The following is a 17,281-nucleotide window of genomic DNA, read 5'->3' as shown; positions in this document are numbered from 1 at the left end:
ATTTTTTTTTAATATATTTAAATATTTTTAAAAAATAAAAAAAATATATTTAAAATCATTTCCTTAACTATCAAGTATTTTTTTTCATATTTTTTTAATACATTTAAATATTTTTAAAAAATAAAAAAATACTTAAAATCATTTCTTTAATCATCAAATAAAAAAAAATTTGATCAACGGTCAAATAAAACGGTCAAAATTGAGAGGCATCGTAATTTTATTCTTTAGGTAATTTTGCGCATGCGCACCGAAGATGACATGGGAATGTGAATATTGATACGGTGTGTTTCAAGTGGGAAACTAAAGTAGTTTGTTTTATTTTACTGCAGCAAATTGAGTAGCATGTACGTTCATGGCTTCCCCATCTTCCAGTAATTGTGCACCCAGTGCTCCACCACCGTTTTACTTTGATGAGAAGTGGAAACTTTTGAAGAAAGAAGGGTCATCTAGAAGCCACTCCTCCACTGCTCCTTTCATGTAGACTTCTCCACAGGGAAGTTGTACTTTTACCGAAAGTGCGCTAGGCTTGTGAAGGAGCAGAGGGCAAGGTTCTACATCATCTTTAATTCTACGAGATTGTTCTCGGGTGTGGATAAAAAATCCCGATTTAGCATTTTCTTGGCATCCAAGGAGGACTGGAAGAGGAAAAAGAAAAGTTGTAGACTTGTATATATATTTTTCCCCTTTTTAATTTTTTTTTTTTTTTTTTTTTTGCTTATATTTTTTGGGCCCTGTTGCTTTCATTGTTTCCGGGCTCAATCGAAAGATTTAAATTGAAAGAGAATCAAAGAAATCTTCAGCTTCTGAATATCATTCACTCTGCTTTACCTCCAATTTCCCATTTTTTCCATTTTTGTTTTCTTATTTGGATTCTCCAACTCTTGATGATTGAAGTAATGGGTCTATCTTAGATCTCACATCTTTATGTTTCTAGACGAGGATTCCATTCAACCATTGCAGCTGATCAGCTTTGTGTGGATCTGGTTTGCTCTCTGACAGAGATGATTATTTTATCTAATTCTTAGTGAACCGTGGATGTTGAAGATTAATAAAGAATAGTTGTATTCACAGTAGACGATGGATCAGAGAGAGAGAGAGAGAGAGAGAGAGAGAGGAGTCTTGGGATGTAGCAAGGGGCATCAATTATCACCCACAAACGGCGAATCTTGGGTGCAAAGATGGGATTTGGGAGGAGAGACAGACGTAGGGAGGCAAAGGGGATCTGGGAAGCTTATGGCCTTCCCAGATTGGATTCCACGTGGACTGATGATCTGGAAGCAGCAGTCCACATCGGATTCGTATGCAAATTCGCCCGCCAACTCGCCTATATCTAGACGGAGTGTATTTATTTTGCAGGATCTAAGATTTTAAATATTTTATGATAAAAATTATTCATAAGTTTCATACACTATACATTACTTTTTATTATTATTATTATTTTTTAATTTGAATCACGTGGATGTGGATAATGTATTCTTTATTTTGTTAAGTGTGCAGTTGAGCTTAGTGCATATTTGAAATTGTGGTAAAAAATATATTTTATAATTTTAGAGTTTATAACTTATAATTTAAGTAATCAGTTTTATTATTAAAAAATTATTTATTATTTAGTAATCATATATTCAAAGCACTTTTAAATATATTATATTTATTTGAAAACAAATTTAAAAAGTGATTTTTAAGATATAAATGACGATCATTTAATTTTTTAAAGATTAAGATTGTATTCTTAAAAGTTTGAAATTAGTAATTATCTCAAAGTTTTATGGGTATTTTTGCCTATTGATAGTTTTTTTTTAATTGAAACTATATTCCAGATTATTCGAAAAACACGTTTCAGGAAATACTTTTTCTTAAACGTTTTAACTGATTTGAGATTAAAAAAATACTTTAATATGTAATATTCAAACAATCTAATTTTTTTTTATTAAAGAGCTTTTAAGGCTATTTAAACATCTTTTAAAACTCATAATGCGATCCCAAACAGGCCCTAATGTCTCCCGCTTCTCCCCCAAGCTTGCTATATTAGTAGTGTATTTAAATTCCGTCTTTTAAACAATAAAATTAACTTTGTAACCCCTATATATTATATCTCTCTCCAATTATAAGATCTAGAATGAACTAAGAAGTCTTGATCAGAAATCTCAATCCATTGGCTTGCAACGCTCAATGGGCTACATCATCTTGGCATTTGCAAGGGATGATGCGGATAACAAAAATGTTGAAGAAAACAAAGTGAACTTTTGTATGCGATTCTCTTCCATTCACATGCATTGCCTTCCTATATGAGTAAAATAATCATAATCAAAGTATAGTTCAAGAGTTTAATATCTTTCATAGTGCAAAATATATTTTTCTATTATTAAATTTAGCTAAATTTGTTTAATGAAAAATACTTTAACTAATTTAGTATACCATAGACATTATATACTTTCACAAATTCTTTCTTATAAAATGATGCAAGTTGAGACAATATAAAAAAAAAGTAGGCACTAGACAAACTAAAAAACTTCCACTTTTAAATAAAAATTAGTAATATAATTGGCTATATTAATTTTAGAGCTTTACTACTCATTGTCTCCATATACCACACACCATATTTTTTTTTTATTATTCTTAAACTTATTGAATTCTTCTATTCATCATTTATATACTAAACATTTAGTAAGATAAAAAAAAAAAATATGGTGTGTGGAGATAATGAATAAAATTCTTCTTAATTTTATAAGTTCGATTTAATCATATATGGACAAGTTTGATTGCTTTTCATTCTCGTCAAGATTCATTAAAATAGTGCTATTGAATTCTGGTCATTTATAGAGTAATGTTATATATTACACTCTCGATACATTTTTATTTTTGTTCTTTATTTTCTTAAAAGAGAATCTCAAAAGTTATCTAGTAATATTAGCCCCATAATATAAGGATGAATTAAGTAGGACGAGAATGTAGTATAAAAAAAACTCCTTATCAATTCTAAAACAAGATATATTACACTGAGATGAGATGAAATAGTTTTAGATGAAAGTTGAATAAAATATTTTTATAATATTATTTATTATTTTAAGATTTGAAAAAGTTGAATCATTTATTATATTTTGCATAGAAATTTAAAAAAATTGTAATGATGAGATGAGACGAGATTATTTCTATATCCAAACAAGGCCTAATGCTCACTTTGGTTACATATAATATTTTATAAATTTGCCATTCAAGGATAACCTTTGGTCTAATAATAGTTACAAACTTACAAGAAAATGCAGAACAACATAGGAGTTCATTGATTAATCTTGATCCATAAAATGCAATACAATACTGTTTTCGTTCATGCTTTTATTAAAGAACATCACCAGCAGAAATTCAATTCACAAACATGAAAGAGAGAACCCCAGAAACATTGGCCTGTTCACTTCACTTTCTCAAGGTACAATCTTGTAGCTTTTCAACTTATCTATCCAGGAAATGAAGGAATTCTTGGAGTTCCTGAACCCCAAGAATCCATGCTCTTTGCTCTTGTTCATGCTATCGATTAGCGATTCCCCTCCCAGCATCAGGTCTGCAAACCACCACAACCCAACTTCTTCCAACTTCGTAGACTGCAGTTGATTCTCCCTTACAATCTCCTCCCAAACAGCATCCTTGCCCTTCATCATCTCCACTAGGCTCAGTTTCTCACCCTCTTCAAATCCACAATCCTCAATCCCAAATTGCTCAGCCAACACTTTCCAGAAGTGTTTCCACCGGAACACGTCCCCGTTGTTGCAGTTAAATGCTTCGTTCCTAGCATACGGATCCACGGCCGCCCATATATGCTGTTCCGCGATAAGATCCGCATCCGAAGCCACCGAGTAACAGTCCCATGCCGCTTTGGTGCCGGGGAATTTCAAGGGGAGCCGCTCGTGCTTGCATATAGCGGCGTACACGCAAAGGGTGCCGATGAGGTTCATCAAGCTATACGGCGAGAACCCGAATATGACGTTTGGTCTGTGAATGGACCAAGTCAAGCCCTCTTTTTTGTCGGCCTCCTCGAACAGAACATCTTCGAGTGTGTAATAGAAATTCGACACCTCCAATCGGGGCAGGTCCTCCGTGAAAGGAGGATCGTGGGGTTGAATCTTACCGAAGGCCTCGTAGGGTCCGATGTACTGCTTGGTCCCGGTCTGGAGGCAGACGTGGCGGAGATTCGGGGCGTTCGGAATCACTGCACGGAGCACGTTGCGGAACATGGCGCCGTTGGCCTCGCAGTTCTCGGCCTCGGTCGATCGGCTGACCCAAGTGACGTAGAAGATGTGGGTGACATCGGTCAATGGAGAGAGCTTGGCCTGGGTGTCCTCCAGATCCGAGACGTCGCACTGGATGTACTCAATCGGGTGGTCGGCGTTCCAGTCGGGACGCGGCCGGCGCGCCACACCGTAGACCTTCCATGGCCCACCTGGGGTGTCGGAGAGAGGGAGAATTTCAGCTAGGCTGTTGCCTACGATGCCAGTCACACCAATCACCAGTCCCACACTCTGGAAGCCTCTGGGTTGGTCATCGTCCTCGAATTTCTTCTGCAAAACGAATCAGCAACAAGTTCATCAACAAACTTAAAACCAAACTAACAAAGATGAAAAAGACAAGCATAAAAGCAAGAGATTCTGATGCTGTAAACGAATGTTTTTGGATCAATCTTACCTTGGCAGCGCCAATAGCTCCAGCCCACCACCAGCTCATTTTCTTGATGAAGATCGATACGAGGGAAGAGAAGAAAGAAGATAACTAATATCCAAAGAAAAAACAAATGGGAGAGAGGAGGAGAGGATTAGGTGAATGTGTAGCTAACGGTCAGTCTATCAGTCTGTATGGGTTTTGATCTTGCGTTGCAGTTTTTGGGTTACTCCTACCCAATTATTATGAGATGATAAATACAATTAGCTATGCTATGAAGCTCCGTATCTTTATACACTTCTTAAAAATATATAATTTTATATTAAATTTAATATAAAATATAAAAATAAAAAAATAAAATCACATATTTTTAAATAGTATATAAAAATGTCAAACTTATATTTAAAATTTTTCAAATACAATTATTGATGTTTAAGTGGTGTTCCAATAATACAATTATTGGTATTAACATGGAGTTTGAAATCTCCTCTCTAAATAAAATAAAAAATAAAAAAATTTCACGTGAAAAAAAATTGAAATTTATTATTAATAAAATTAATTTTTTTTTAATTACACAATCATCTAGATTGCTCTTATTATTAACAAGCAGTAATTATTGGCAGATGAGATAACATCAGCCATGACATCTCACGTACAACTCCGTGTTCCCCTGTTCTGTCTAGAAGCTTCGGATTTTTATTGTTTTTAAATTAAAGGATATTTAGTTAAATTTTTTTTTATAAAGATATACTTACGTATGAATTTAATGATAAGTTAGATTATAAAATTATTTATATTATAAAATAAATTTAAAATTTTATATAAAATTGTTGAATTTTATCTAAAAATTATTTTTATTATATTTATTGATATAATATATATTTTAAAATTACTTAATTATTCCCTTGAGCAATCTTTGTTCTAAAACAGAAGTCCACTTCACCTTCGAGGATGCCACAAAGTTGCTTTAAATATTTTTTCTTTGTTTGTTGGGAATATTAAAATAATTTTGTTTTGAGGCCTTAAATATCATTCACTTTATTAGTGCACGTTTTTAGCTTCAATTTGGATTGAAAATTCATCACATCTCATTATTATAATTTTTTCAATTTTTTACATAAAATATAATAAACAATTCAATTTTTTCAAATTTTAAAACAATAATAATATTAAAAAAATAATATTTTAATAATATTTTATTTAACTCATCTAAAATCATCTTTAAATCTAAACGTAGCCTTAATTTGTGTAGTTTTGCATAGGTTGTCCTTTCGTGTGTACCCTTGTTTATTTTCAGAAATTAAATTAGATAAGTTGAGATTAAAATTAAAAAGTTGAATAAAATATTGTTAGAATATATTTTTTAATATTATTTTTATTTTAAGATTTGAAAAAATTAAATTATTTATTTTATTTTATGTAGAGATTTAAAAAAATTATAATGATGAAATAAAAAATTTTTAAAATTTTTAAAATTTTAAATTTTAATCTTGAAAGTGGTAGGTGGTGCCATCAAAAGACAGAGGAAATATTGTCCAGAAATATTACAAAAAATGATTAGTAATATTTTTGGATGTAAAAATTTTGTGTAATTGTTTTTTAAGAAATTGAGACAAATTTAGGATTTATGTTAAGAAAAATAATATTTCCTTTAATTTTTCGTTAAAGAAGTTACGATACGTCACGTAATCAATCATTGATTGGCGGACATTGGTCAATAGGCATCAATATCCAAGTCAGCCAATTAAAGATTGACAAATGGCATACTGGATGCCACGTGTCAATCACGTCATTAGTTGTTTAACAGTGAAATTAACGGAGGCACTAAATTGAGAGTTTCTTAAAATTAATATATTGATTTTACAAAAGTTAAAAATTGAAGTTTCCAATCGTTAAAAAGTAAAAGTTAGGAATTAATTTTGCAATTAACTCTAAATATTATATTAAAATACGTGTTTTGTGTTGGGAAAAGTTCATTTTCTGTTTTGCACGTCTATTTATTCAGCTAACAATTAGGGTTATGTTTTGATAGAAATATGGTTTTAATTCATCTAATTTAATCATTATAATTTTTTTAAATTTTTACATAAAATATAAAAAATAATTCAATTTTTTTAAATTTTAAAATAATAATAATATTTAAAAAATATTTTATTCAATTTTTAACTTTTAATTCAACTTATTTCATCCGAACTCATTATCTATATTAATATATTTTTAAATTAGTATAAAAAGCATATTATTTATGTTATTTAAATGATAAAATTTAATTTTTAAGACTTAAATTTAAAAATCTAAAAATTATACTATATAAATACTTTATTATTGTGTTATCAGATCGACTTATAAATAAAATATTTTGCCACGTACTAATGTAGAGTTAAATTACGATCTATCTTTCAAATTGACTTTGAGAATTTGAAGATTCTGTCACAAATGAATTGATATCACGAAATTGTACGTATGCGTGTACGTCTGTATGTTTTTCTTTCTTATCTCACGTACCAAAAGGGATAGTTTATTCATTTTGCGTACAAATGCGGAATGACTTCACCATCCCAAATGCGGAATGGCTTTGCCATCAAAATGAAGTGTAAAAATTAGATGCTAAAGTAGTATTTTTTTTTCTAGAGTAGTGCTAAGTTGCTGTCCAGTATTGACTGCTGGGCGTGCCGCCTAATACAAATTTATTTATTTATATTTTTTTTATCATTTTTACAAAATTTTAAAAAATATAAAAAATATTAATATACTTATAATTACTTCCTTAACTATTAAATAAAAAAAAAATTAAAATATAGAATGTGTTAAAATGAAATGTCAAAATTAGATATCAAGGTAGCATTTTTCTCCCAATAATCACATGTTTTTTGTTTAATGCAAAATGATTAATTTAAACGTACTTTTTCTTATTGTAACTAATGACTTTGATCATGTACTATATATTAGCCTATCTATATTTTTTTATATATTATTTAAATAATTTTTTTATATTTATTTATTTATTTTTTAAATATTCTTTTTTAACTACTAATGAACTTGCAATATCTCGATAGAAAGAATTGTATAGAAAGGTGCTGGTAAACTACTAAGACCAGAGCATATATTCATTTATATATATGATTACAACTTTAATAATCCTATACTCTATACAAGAAAAGAAGACTTAATGATTGTATTACTTTGTACAAGGAAAGAATAAAAAGCTAAGTGTAAATTCTATACAAGGAAAGAATAAATAGCTAAAGGAAAGAAAAATCAAAGGAGATGCAACAGACCATAAACAAAGCTATAATCACGCAGTCACTCTTGCCTCTTCTTCTAATATAGCAAGTTGACTATGATTGTTCTTAACATCCCCCCCCCCTCCGGGACAACGAACGGGGGGGAGACGAACCATGAGCTTGTCCTTGAGAAAGAGAAACCAAGAATACGCAAGTCCCTTCGTAAAAATATTTGCAATTTGGTCATATGTAGAAGTAAACTTAAGAACAACATCCTTATTAAGAACCTTCTCCCGAATGAAATGAACATCCACCTCCACATGTTTAGTACGAGCATGAAACATGGGTTTTGAGGCAAGTGCAATAACACCCAGATTGTCGCACCAAATAGTAGGAACTCGTGAAAGAGGAACATGTAAATCTTTGAGAACCATCTGAATCCAATAGAGTTCGGCAACAATCATTGCCAAGGCTCTATATTCGGCCTCAGTACTTGAGTGAGTAACGACCGATTGCTTTTTAGCACACCATGAAATTAAACAAGGGCCTAAGAAAGTACCAAAACCCGTGGTGGAACGACGGTCATCCGGATCACCCGCCCAATCAAAACCACTAAAAGCTTGTAAGTGCAGACTCCCCTTGGTGAAAATAAGACCATGATCAACTGTACTTTTAAGATAACGAAGAACCCGTTTGGCAGCGGTCCAATGTGTAGTAGTGGGGGCATGAAGATGCTGACAAAGTTGATTGACAGAATAAGCAACCTCTGGGCGTGTAAGGGTGCAATATTGGAGAGCCCCCACAATTTGACGATATTCAGTGGCATGAGGAAGATGACCACCGCTAGAAGCAGCAAGTTTCGAACCTGAAGTACATGGTGCGGAATAAGGCTTGGCTCCAACCATATGACATGGTGTAGAACATCCAAGATGTACTTGGATTGACGAAGATGCAAGCCGTGAGAGTCACGGGTGACCTGAATTCCAAGAAAATATTGGAGGGACCCCACATCTTTCAAGGCAAAGTCAGACTTTAATTGTTGAATCAAGGAGGCAATGAACGAGTTGTGTGATCCTGTGACAAGAATATCATCCACATAGACCAAAATAAAAATATGCATATCATACTTGTGGTAAGTAAAAAGAGAGTGATCAACAGAGGATCCCAAAAAACCAAGCTCCAAAAGGCATTGAGAAAATCGAATAAACCAAGCTCTAGGAGCCTCTTTTAATCCATAAAGTGCCTTATTAAGTCGACATACATAATCCGGGTGTTGTTGATCAACATAACCTTTTGGTTGAGAAATGTAAACTTCTTCATCAAGAGTACCATGAAGGAAGCTATTAGACACGTCTAATTGCTTAATATCCCATCCAAAATGTATGGCAAGAGTCAAAACAATTCGAATAGTGGCAAGTTTGATAATTGGACTAAAAGTCTTAGAAAAATCAAAGCCACTAATTTGATTAAATCCCATCGCCACTAGTCGTGCTTTGCAAAGATCAAGAGAACCATCCTCATTTTGTTTAGTCTTATAGACCCATTTAGTGTCAATGACATTATAAGTGACAGGCCGAGGACAAAGGGTCCATGTATTATTGGCAAACAAAGCATCATATTCCTCATCCATTGCCTTTTTCCACTTTGCAAAAACTATTGCTTGTGAAAAACTCAATAGTTCTTTAGGTAGAGGAGTTGTGGCCAAGGCAGATATGGGATGGCGAGTAGAGTAATGGGTAACAAAATCTGGAAATTGTTTAGGTTGTGAAGAACCAATTTGTGATCTTGTCACAATCTGGTTTCAGGAAGGAATATATATAATGAGAGGTGACTGAATGAGTGTGGAAGGATGAGAAGAATCCAAGAGAGAGATGACCGAATGAGTGTGGATAGAATCTTCTAAAATAGGCATGTGACATGGAGAGGCTAAAGCATTGGAGCATGACTCATGCTCATGAGAAGAAGGAAGTGAATCGATGGGTTTGATTGCTCCAACTTGAGAAGATATGGATTCAGTGGATTGAGATGAAGAAGGCTCGAGAATAAAGGGGGAAGAAATAAGATTAAAAGGAGAAGAAGTTGCCGAAAACAGAGGGGTTGATGGTACTTGATTTTGAAGCAAAATAGAGGAGCTGTGTATGACCGGATTTTGAGGAGGAAATCTTGGACTTGCAACAAGTGAACGATCTTCCAGTGAACGAGTGACAATGGACGTATCCTTGGCTGGAAAAAAATTCTCAACAAACACTATATGTCGTGATAAATAAACTCTTTTTGAGATGGGATCAAGCCAACGATAACCTTTATGATTGGATGAGTAGCCTATGAAAATGTACTGTTTACAACGAAAGGCGAGCTTGTTTGCATTATAGGGTCTAAGGAGAGGATAACAAGCACACCCAAAAGATTTTAGTTGAGAGTAATCAGGCGGTCTTTTGAAGAGGAGACTGTAAGGAGAGTCGGAATGTAAAACCGGAGTTAGAAAACGATTAATGAGAACTATGGCAGTGGAAAAAGTATCAACCCAAAAATGTTTTGGAAGATTGGATTAAGCCAATAAGGATAATCCAATTTCCATAATATGGTGATATTTTCGTTCGAAAATCCTGTTTGGTTGTGACGTATATGGACAAGTGAGTTGATGGAAAATACCATTTGAATTGAGAAAAGAAATGAATTGATTTGAAGTATATTCTCCACCATTATCCAACTAAAATTGTTTAATTTTGCAAGAGAAAAGATTTTCCACTAATAGTTTAAATTTGACAAAGCAACTAAAAAGTTTTGATTTCGTGGAAATAGGATACATTCAAGTAAAACGTGAATAATCATCAATAAAAATAACATAATACCGACAACCACTTGAAGAAGAAATAGGGGAAATCCAGACATCGGAATGAATAAGATCCAAAGGACTAACAGATACTATATTAGACTAAGTAAACGGTAATTGTTTACTTTTTCCTAATTGACAAGAAGTACAAATAGATTCTTGAGAGAGGGAGCCGGCAATTGGAAGCTTGAAGGAGGAGATGATTTGCTTGGTCATTTGTGAAGAAGGATGGCCAAGTCGAGCATGCCACACATCAAGAGAGGTTTTTATTCCCAAGAGAGCTACACATGCACGGTAGTTATTGAGAGAAATTTTATTCAATGTGATAGGATAGATGCCACCTTCACTTGTTCCCTCCAGTAGTGTTTTTCCCGTGTTCTTGTCCTTGACACAATAATGAGTTTAGGTTAGAATAAAATAACAATTGTTAATCACGCAGAATTTTTTTTATAGAGAGCAAATTAATCATGGCGTTAGGTCAATGTAACACATTTTGAAAGGATAAATTTTTCTGAGGATTTTGGATGGAGAAGGAACCGATATTTGAAATGGAGAGGCTAGATCCGTTACCTACAGCCACCAAATCCTCACCAGTGTAAGTTTCCTGCAAAGACAGATTGGCAACTTCATTAGTAGTATGTTGGTTTGCCCCCGAATCAGCATACCACACATTGGACTTTTCAAGAACATTGTTGCTTTGAGCAACTATTGTAGCAAGTTGAGTTGGTGGATGGCGTTCTTGATAACTGTAATCCATGCGATGATAGCAGTCCAAGGCTTGATAGCTTGTTTTTCCACAAATCTGACATAGAGTGCGAGGATAAAAGTTGCTACTGCCATTGGCTACCGAATTCGAAGACCCTCATTGTGCCTTGACAGATTGCATATAGACCTTGGAAAATTGTGGCTTCGATGGACCTTGTCTTGAAGAGTTTTTCGGAGGGAAATTTTGTTTGCTATGCCATTGTCCTCCCTCACGTCGATTTTTGCCAGCAACCATGGCAAAGGACGGTTGCTCCATAGATGATAAATGAGCTTGATTGTCAATCATTATCTCATAAGACAACAATTCAGATTGGAAGTCATCAAAACTTATTGGACTATATCTTAAGGCAAATGAAATAGTTGCGACAAAAGGATTATAGGCTGAATTTAATCCACTTAACACATAAGAGAGAAGATCATTCTCACTTTCTGGCTTACCAACAACTGCAAGCCGATCGGCAAGTGATTTTGTAGCAGCTAAATAATCGATGCATGTCTTGTTTCCTTGCTACAGCGTTTGCAATTGGCCCTTAAGGCGCTGCACATAAGCAGGGGAGTGTGAAGCATATCGCTTGGCTAGAGAGTCCCACACTAGTTTTACAGAAGTGAAACCCAAGATAGAAGGAAGGACTTTATCTATTAGAGTAACATTCAACCATCATAGGACAAACTGGTCCTTCTTGTTTCACAAGACATATTCGGGATTAATGTTCTTAGTAGTCTTTCCCTCAGAGTTACAAAGAAACTACTCAAGACAGATTTCAGAACCATCTACAAATTCGAGCAAATCATTGCTACGTAAAACATGTAGCAGCTGTGAGACCCAATTAAGATAATTGGTACTGTCCATCTTCATCGAAACCAACTGAGAAAAGTTCGGTTGAGAGAAAACCAATGGAGAGGTAGGATTAGCGGAAGCCATTGATAATGGAAAAAAAAAAACAGGACATGAACTTGATTGAGCGTGAGCTATTAACTTCTGATATCAAGAAAGAATTGTATAGAAAGGTGTTGGTAAACTTACCAAGACCAGAGCATATATTCAATTATATTTATGATTTCAACTTTAATAATTGTATACTCTATACAAGGAAAGAAGACTTAATGATCGTATTACTCTATACAAGGAAAGAATAAAGAGCTAAAGGAAAGAAAAATCAAAGGAGATGCAGCAGACCATAAACAAAGCTGTAATCATGCAGTCACTCCTGCCACTTCTTCTAATATGACAAGTTGACTATGATTGTTCTTAACACCGATATCTTAGAATTTGAGAAAATTAAATTGTTTATTAAATTTTGTGTGTAAATTTAAATTGTGTAAATTTAGAAAAAATTTTGTAACAATTAAATGTAATGATTAAAAAAATTGTAATGATTGAAAAAATTGTTATATTTCATTGAATCCTCTTGCTCTCACTTTTGCACAGAACAAATAATTTGTTGAGTGGGTCTACACCTACCACTCGGGTCTCCTGTTGGGCCAAATTCAAAGGTTTTTTTTTTTTTTTCTTTATCACATCATTTTTTTTAATATTTTTTAAAAAAGAAAAATATTCATAATATTATTAAATAATATTTTCTTAATTCCTAAGTTAAAAAAAAAGGGAGCAGGAGCTCCCAGCGGGATCCCCTGCGGGGTCCCTAGCTTTTTCCATAATTTGTTTCCTTTGTATAAAAACAGTACAACCCACTTGCCAGGCAGTGTTACTGTTAACTAATGCTGACTTGGTTATATTATGTGAGATCTGAATACTCTCAACTATTATTATTATTTTTTTTGAAAGTGACTCAAAATGCGTTATATTCATATAATGATAACCTTCAAAGGCTAGTGAAGAGCTTTAAAAAAAAAACAAAAAGAATACAAAAAAAAAAATGATAATTTTTACAGTTTTTTTCCCTGGACAAGATTGCGGGCTAAGTCGGGTCGGGCCAAAATAGTTCTTGGGCAGGCCAATGTGCAGGCCTAGACGTATATAAATATATATATATATATATTATTTTCTTAATCAATAAACTTGCCATTCAAGGATAACCTTAGGAGCTTATTAATCAATCTTGCTCCATGAAATGCAATAAGATACTGTATTCGTTCATGCTTTTATTATTAAAGAACATGAGTAGCAGAACATTCAATTCGCAACAAAGATGAAACTGACAACTCTAGAAACATTGGCCTATTTATGACTTCACTTGATCTCAAGGCACAATCTTGTAGCTCTTCAACTTATCTATCCAGGAAATGAAGGAATTCTTGGAGTTCCTGAACCCCAAGAATCCATGCTCCTTGCTCTTGTTCATACAATCCACCGGAGATTCCCCTCCCAACAAAAGGTCCACCAAAACCCACATCCCAACTTCCTCTAACTTTCTAGGTCGCAGTTGATTTTCCCTTATAATGTCCTCCCAGACAGCATCCTTGTCTTTCATCATCTCCACCAGGCTTACTACTTTCTCACCCTCGTCCAACCCATAATCATCAATCCCAAATTGCTCAGCCAACACTTTCCATAAGTGTTTCCACCGGAACACATCCCCGTTGTTGCAGTTAAATGCTTCGTTCCTCGCATTCGGATCCACTGACGCCCATATCTGTTGCTCAGCAATAAGATCCGCATCGGAAGCCAGCCAGTAACCGTTCCATGCCGCTTTCGTGCCAGGGAATTTCAAGGGAAGCCGCTCTTGCTTGCATATAGCGGCATACACACATAACATGCCGATGATGTTCATCAAGCTATACGGCGAGAACCCGAATATGAGGTTGGGTCTGTGAATGGACCAAGTCAAGCCCTCTTTTTTGTCGGCCTCCTCAAATAGAATATCTTCGAGAGTGTGATAGAAATTCGGCGTGTCCAATCGGGGCAGATCCTCTGTGAAAGGAGGATCGTGCTCTTGAGTCTTGCCGTAGGCCTCGAAGGGTCCCATGTATTGCTTGATCCCGGTCTGGAGGCAGACGTGGCGGAGACTCGGCACATTCGGAATCACCGTAAGGAGCACGTTGCGGAACATGGCGCCGTTGGCCTCGCAGTTCTCGGCCTCGGTCGGTCGACTGGTCCAGGTGACATAGAAGATGTGGGTGACATCGGTCAAGGGAGAAAGCTTGGCTTGGGTATCCTCTGGGTCCGAGACGTCGCACTGGATGTACTCAATCGGGTGGTTGGCGTTCCACTCGGGACTCGGCCGGCGCGCCAGGCCGTAGACCTTCCATGGTCCACCTAGAGTGTCGGAGAGAGGGAGAATTTCAGCTAGGCTGTTGCCCACAATGCCAGTCACACCAATCACCAGCCCCACACTCTGGAAGCTCTTTGGTTGCTCATCTTCCTTGAGTTTCTTCTGCAAAACGAATCAGCGACAACTTGGGCAACATTTTCGTCTCATCTCATCATTACAATTTTTTTAAATTTTCACATAAAATATAATAAATAATTAAATTTTTTCAAATCTTAATTAAATTTTTTTAAATTTCAAAATAATAATAATATTAAAAATAATATTTTAATAATATTTTATTTAACTTTTAACTTTTATTTAAAATAATCTCATCTCATCTGACTCTCCAAACCACACCTTAAGCTCGGTTTGCATTGAGAGCCGGTATGAATGATATCATCTCATCTTATGGTTATAATTTTTATAAAGTTTTTACAAAAAATATAATAAACAAAGCCCAACCTATGTATACAAAAAATCCTAAAGTCTGGTTTGGATTAAAAAATTCTTCAACTCATCTAATCATTATAATTTTTTCAAATTTCTATACAAATTATAATAAATAATTGAAGTTTTTAAATTTTTAAATAATAATAATATTAAAAAATAATATTATAATAATATTTTATTCAATTTTTATCTTTTAATTTTCATTACAACTGACCGTATCTTAACTCATTTTAAAACCAAAGTAATAGTTCAGAGGCTGCTCAAAGACAAAGGCGATTGAGGCGCCTGCCTAAATGGTTCATTCAAAAAGGAAATTGAAAAGAGCCCTTATTTTGTTAAAAATCATTGAAAACGGATATTTATATTCTTTTTTAAAAAATAAAATTTACACAAAAGAGATATTAAAAAAAGTTTAGTATTAGAATTAACACATCTCATATATTCTTTTAATTTTTTGCAATGAATTCTAAATAAATCAAAGCAACATGTCCAAAAACGGTACCTCTCATAAAATGGTAGTGTAGTTATTTTAGATACTTAAATGAGAATGGAGTAAGAAATTTGGGAACTTAAAAATTCCAAGCTTTAGATAATGATGATTTGGAAAAGAAGTATTCTAATTTTGAAACTTTAACAAAAAAAAATTGCATACAATAAAATCATAATGTCTATTTTATTTATATTATACTTAGTTGAAGAATTTATTAAAATATTACATTAAAGTTTTTAAAAAATAATATCATTTTGACTTCTTGCCTTAGGCCACATGAGTATGCATTGAGCCGCCCATGAACCAAACTAACAAAGATTAAAAAGAACAGCATAGAAAGAAAGAGATGATATGACAGGTCAAGAGTTTGATGGTAATTTATGATCCGATTTTTCAAGAAAATCTGGATTCGAACCCTACTTCCGCATAAAATAAAAAAAAAAAAAAAAAAAAAAATCTAACCTTGGCAGCGCCAATATCTCCAGCCCACCGCCAGCTCATTTTCTTGGTGAAGATCGATACGAGGGAAGAGAAGAGAGATGATATCGAATACCTAAAGAAAAAGCAAATTCAATGGGAGAGAGGAGAGGATTTGGTTACTAAAAATAATTATTGGCCGATGATATGACACGAGCCATGGCATAAGATATAAGAAGTAATTATTGGCTAATTATCTAAAAATTATTATTTTTTGTTATATTTATTGATATAAAATATATTTTAAAACTACTTAATTATTCACTTGAGCAATCCTCGTTCTAAAACAGATGTCCACGATGCCATTGCTTTAATTTTTTTCTTTTGCTTGTTGGGGATATTAAAATAATTTTGTTTTGAGGCTATTTAAATCATTGACTTTAGTGCACGTTTTAGGGCTCGTTTGTTTTTAGAGATGGGATGAGATGAGATGAGATTAAAATTAAAAAGTTAAATAAAATATTGTTAAAATATATTTTTTAATATTATTTTTGTTTTGGGATTTGAAAAAGTTGAATTGTTTATTTTATTTTGTGTGGGGATTTGAAAAAGTTGTAATGATGAAGTGAGATGAGATGAGATGAGATGAGATGTTTCTTAAAAACAAACGAGGCCTATGTTTAGTGTAGCTTAGGTTGTCCTTTCGTGTTACAATTTGAGATTGAACATTCAATTTATTGGGCACTGGGTGGGTATAGAGCCACTAAAACAAAAATTGATAGAGATAGGGCTAAAAAAATATTTAAAAATTTAATTCCAACATCGATTCCGTATCGTTGGTATATATATATTGTAATACTAGCAATCTATTATCTAGTGTAGTAGTATATAACTAGAATAAATTCTAACGGTGTATATTTGTATAAATAGAGCAATTGTTAATAGTTATAAACTATACATAATTATTAATTAGATATACTCATAGCTCTTGAGTTAATACTGGTGATTGTTAATAATTAATACTAGCTAATTGTTACTAGCTTACTACATCCTTTTATTTGTTTATTAATGTGCATCAAGTTTCTCTTTCTCTAATGTCCTAAAGGCGCAAAAGGAGGAGAAGATTCTAGTCCCATCGACGCTGGAGGGTAGTGAAGTCGCTGACCATGTGAGTGGTGCAATAGAGGAGGATGGAGGATCTGGAAGGGATTTGGGAGAAGTTGAGTCTGAACGAAGAAGAACA

General features: G+C 33.7%; 2 protein-coding genes and 1 long non-coding RNA gene across 3 annotated transcripts; 1 reads left to right on the top strand and 2 right to left on the bottom strand.

The window, feature by feature from the left end:
* Positions 1-263: 263 nt before the first annotated feature.
* On the top strand, positions 264-1,073 carry LOC121244008. Its single transcript, XR_005936360.1, has 2 exons — positions 264-586; positions 935-1,073. It is a non-coding gene; the product is annotated as an uncharacterized LOC121244008 (long non-coding RNA).
* Positions 1,074-3,258: 2,185 nt separating this feature from the next.
* On the bottom strand, positions 3,259-4,904 carry LOC121244077 (3-oxo-Delta(4,5)-steroid 5-beta-reductase-like). Its single transcript, XM_041142119.1, has 2 exons — positions 4,675-4,904; positions 3,259-4,550 (listed from the first exon to the last, which is right to left on the bottom strand). The coding sequence occupies exons 1-2, from the start codon at positions 4,711-4,713 to the stop codon at positions 3,420-3,422; spliced, it is 1,170 nt and encodes a 389-aa protein (XP_040998053.1). The 5' UTR covers positions 4,714-4,904; the 3' UTR covers positions 3,259-3,419.
* Positions 4,905-13,458: 8,554 nt separating this feature from the next.
* On the bottom strand, positions 13,459-16,208 carry LOC121244076 (3-oxo-Delta(4,5)-steroid 5-beta-reductase-like). The gene is made up of 2 exons (XM_041142118.1): positions 16,084-16,208; positions 13,459-14,804 (listed from the first exon to the last, which is right to left on the bottom strand). The coding sequence occupies exons 1-2, from the start codon at positions 16,120-16,122 to the stop codon at positions 13,671-13,673; spliced, it is 1,173 nt and encodes a 390-aa protein (XP_040998052.1). The 5' UTR covers positions 16,123-16,208; the 3' UTR covers positions 13,459-13,670.
* Positions 16,209-17,281: the final 1,073 nt, after the last annotated feature.

The sequence above is a fragment of the Juglans microcarpa x Juglans regia genome, chromosome 8S (assembly GCF_004785595.1).
Source record: "Juglans microcarpa x Juglans regia isolate MS1-56 chromosome 8S, Jm3101_v1.0, whole genome shotgun sequence".
Classification (NCBI taxonomy): domain Eukaryota; kingdom Viridiplantae; phylum Streptophyta; class Magnoliopsida; order Fagales; family Juglandaceae; genus Juglans; species Juglans microcarpa x Juglans regia.
Note: the sequence above shows the minus strand (reverse complement) of the source record. Positions and strands in the feature narration are given on the sequence as shown.

Bases quoted from the DNA above. Each gene is read 5' to 3' on its own strand.
- LOC121244077 (XM_041142119.1), bottom strand. From the start codon at position 4,713: ATGAGCTGGTGGTGGGCTGGAGCTATTGGCGCTGCCAAG. The intron at 4,551-4,674 runs GTAAGATTGATC...TTCGTTTTGCAG, and splicing joins GAGCTATTGGCGCTGCCAAG to AAGAAATTCGAGGACGATGA.
- LOC121244076 (XM_041142118.1), bottom strand. From the start codon at position 16,122: ATGAGCTGGCGGTGGGCTGGAGATATTGGCGCTGCCAAG. The intron at 14,805-16,083 runs GTTAGATTTTTT...TTCGTTTTGCAG, and splicing joins GAGATATTGGCGCTGCCAAG to AAGAAACTCAAGGAAGATGA.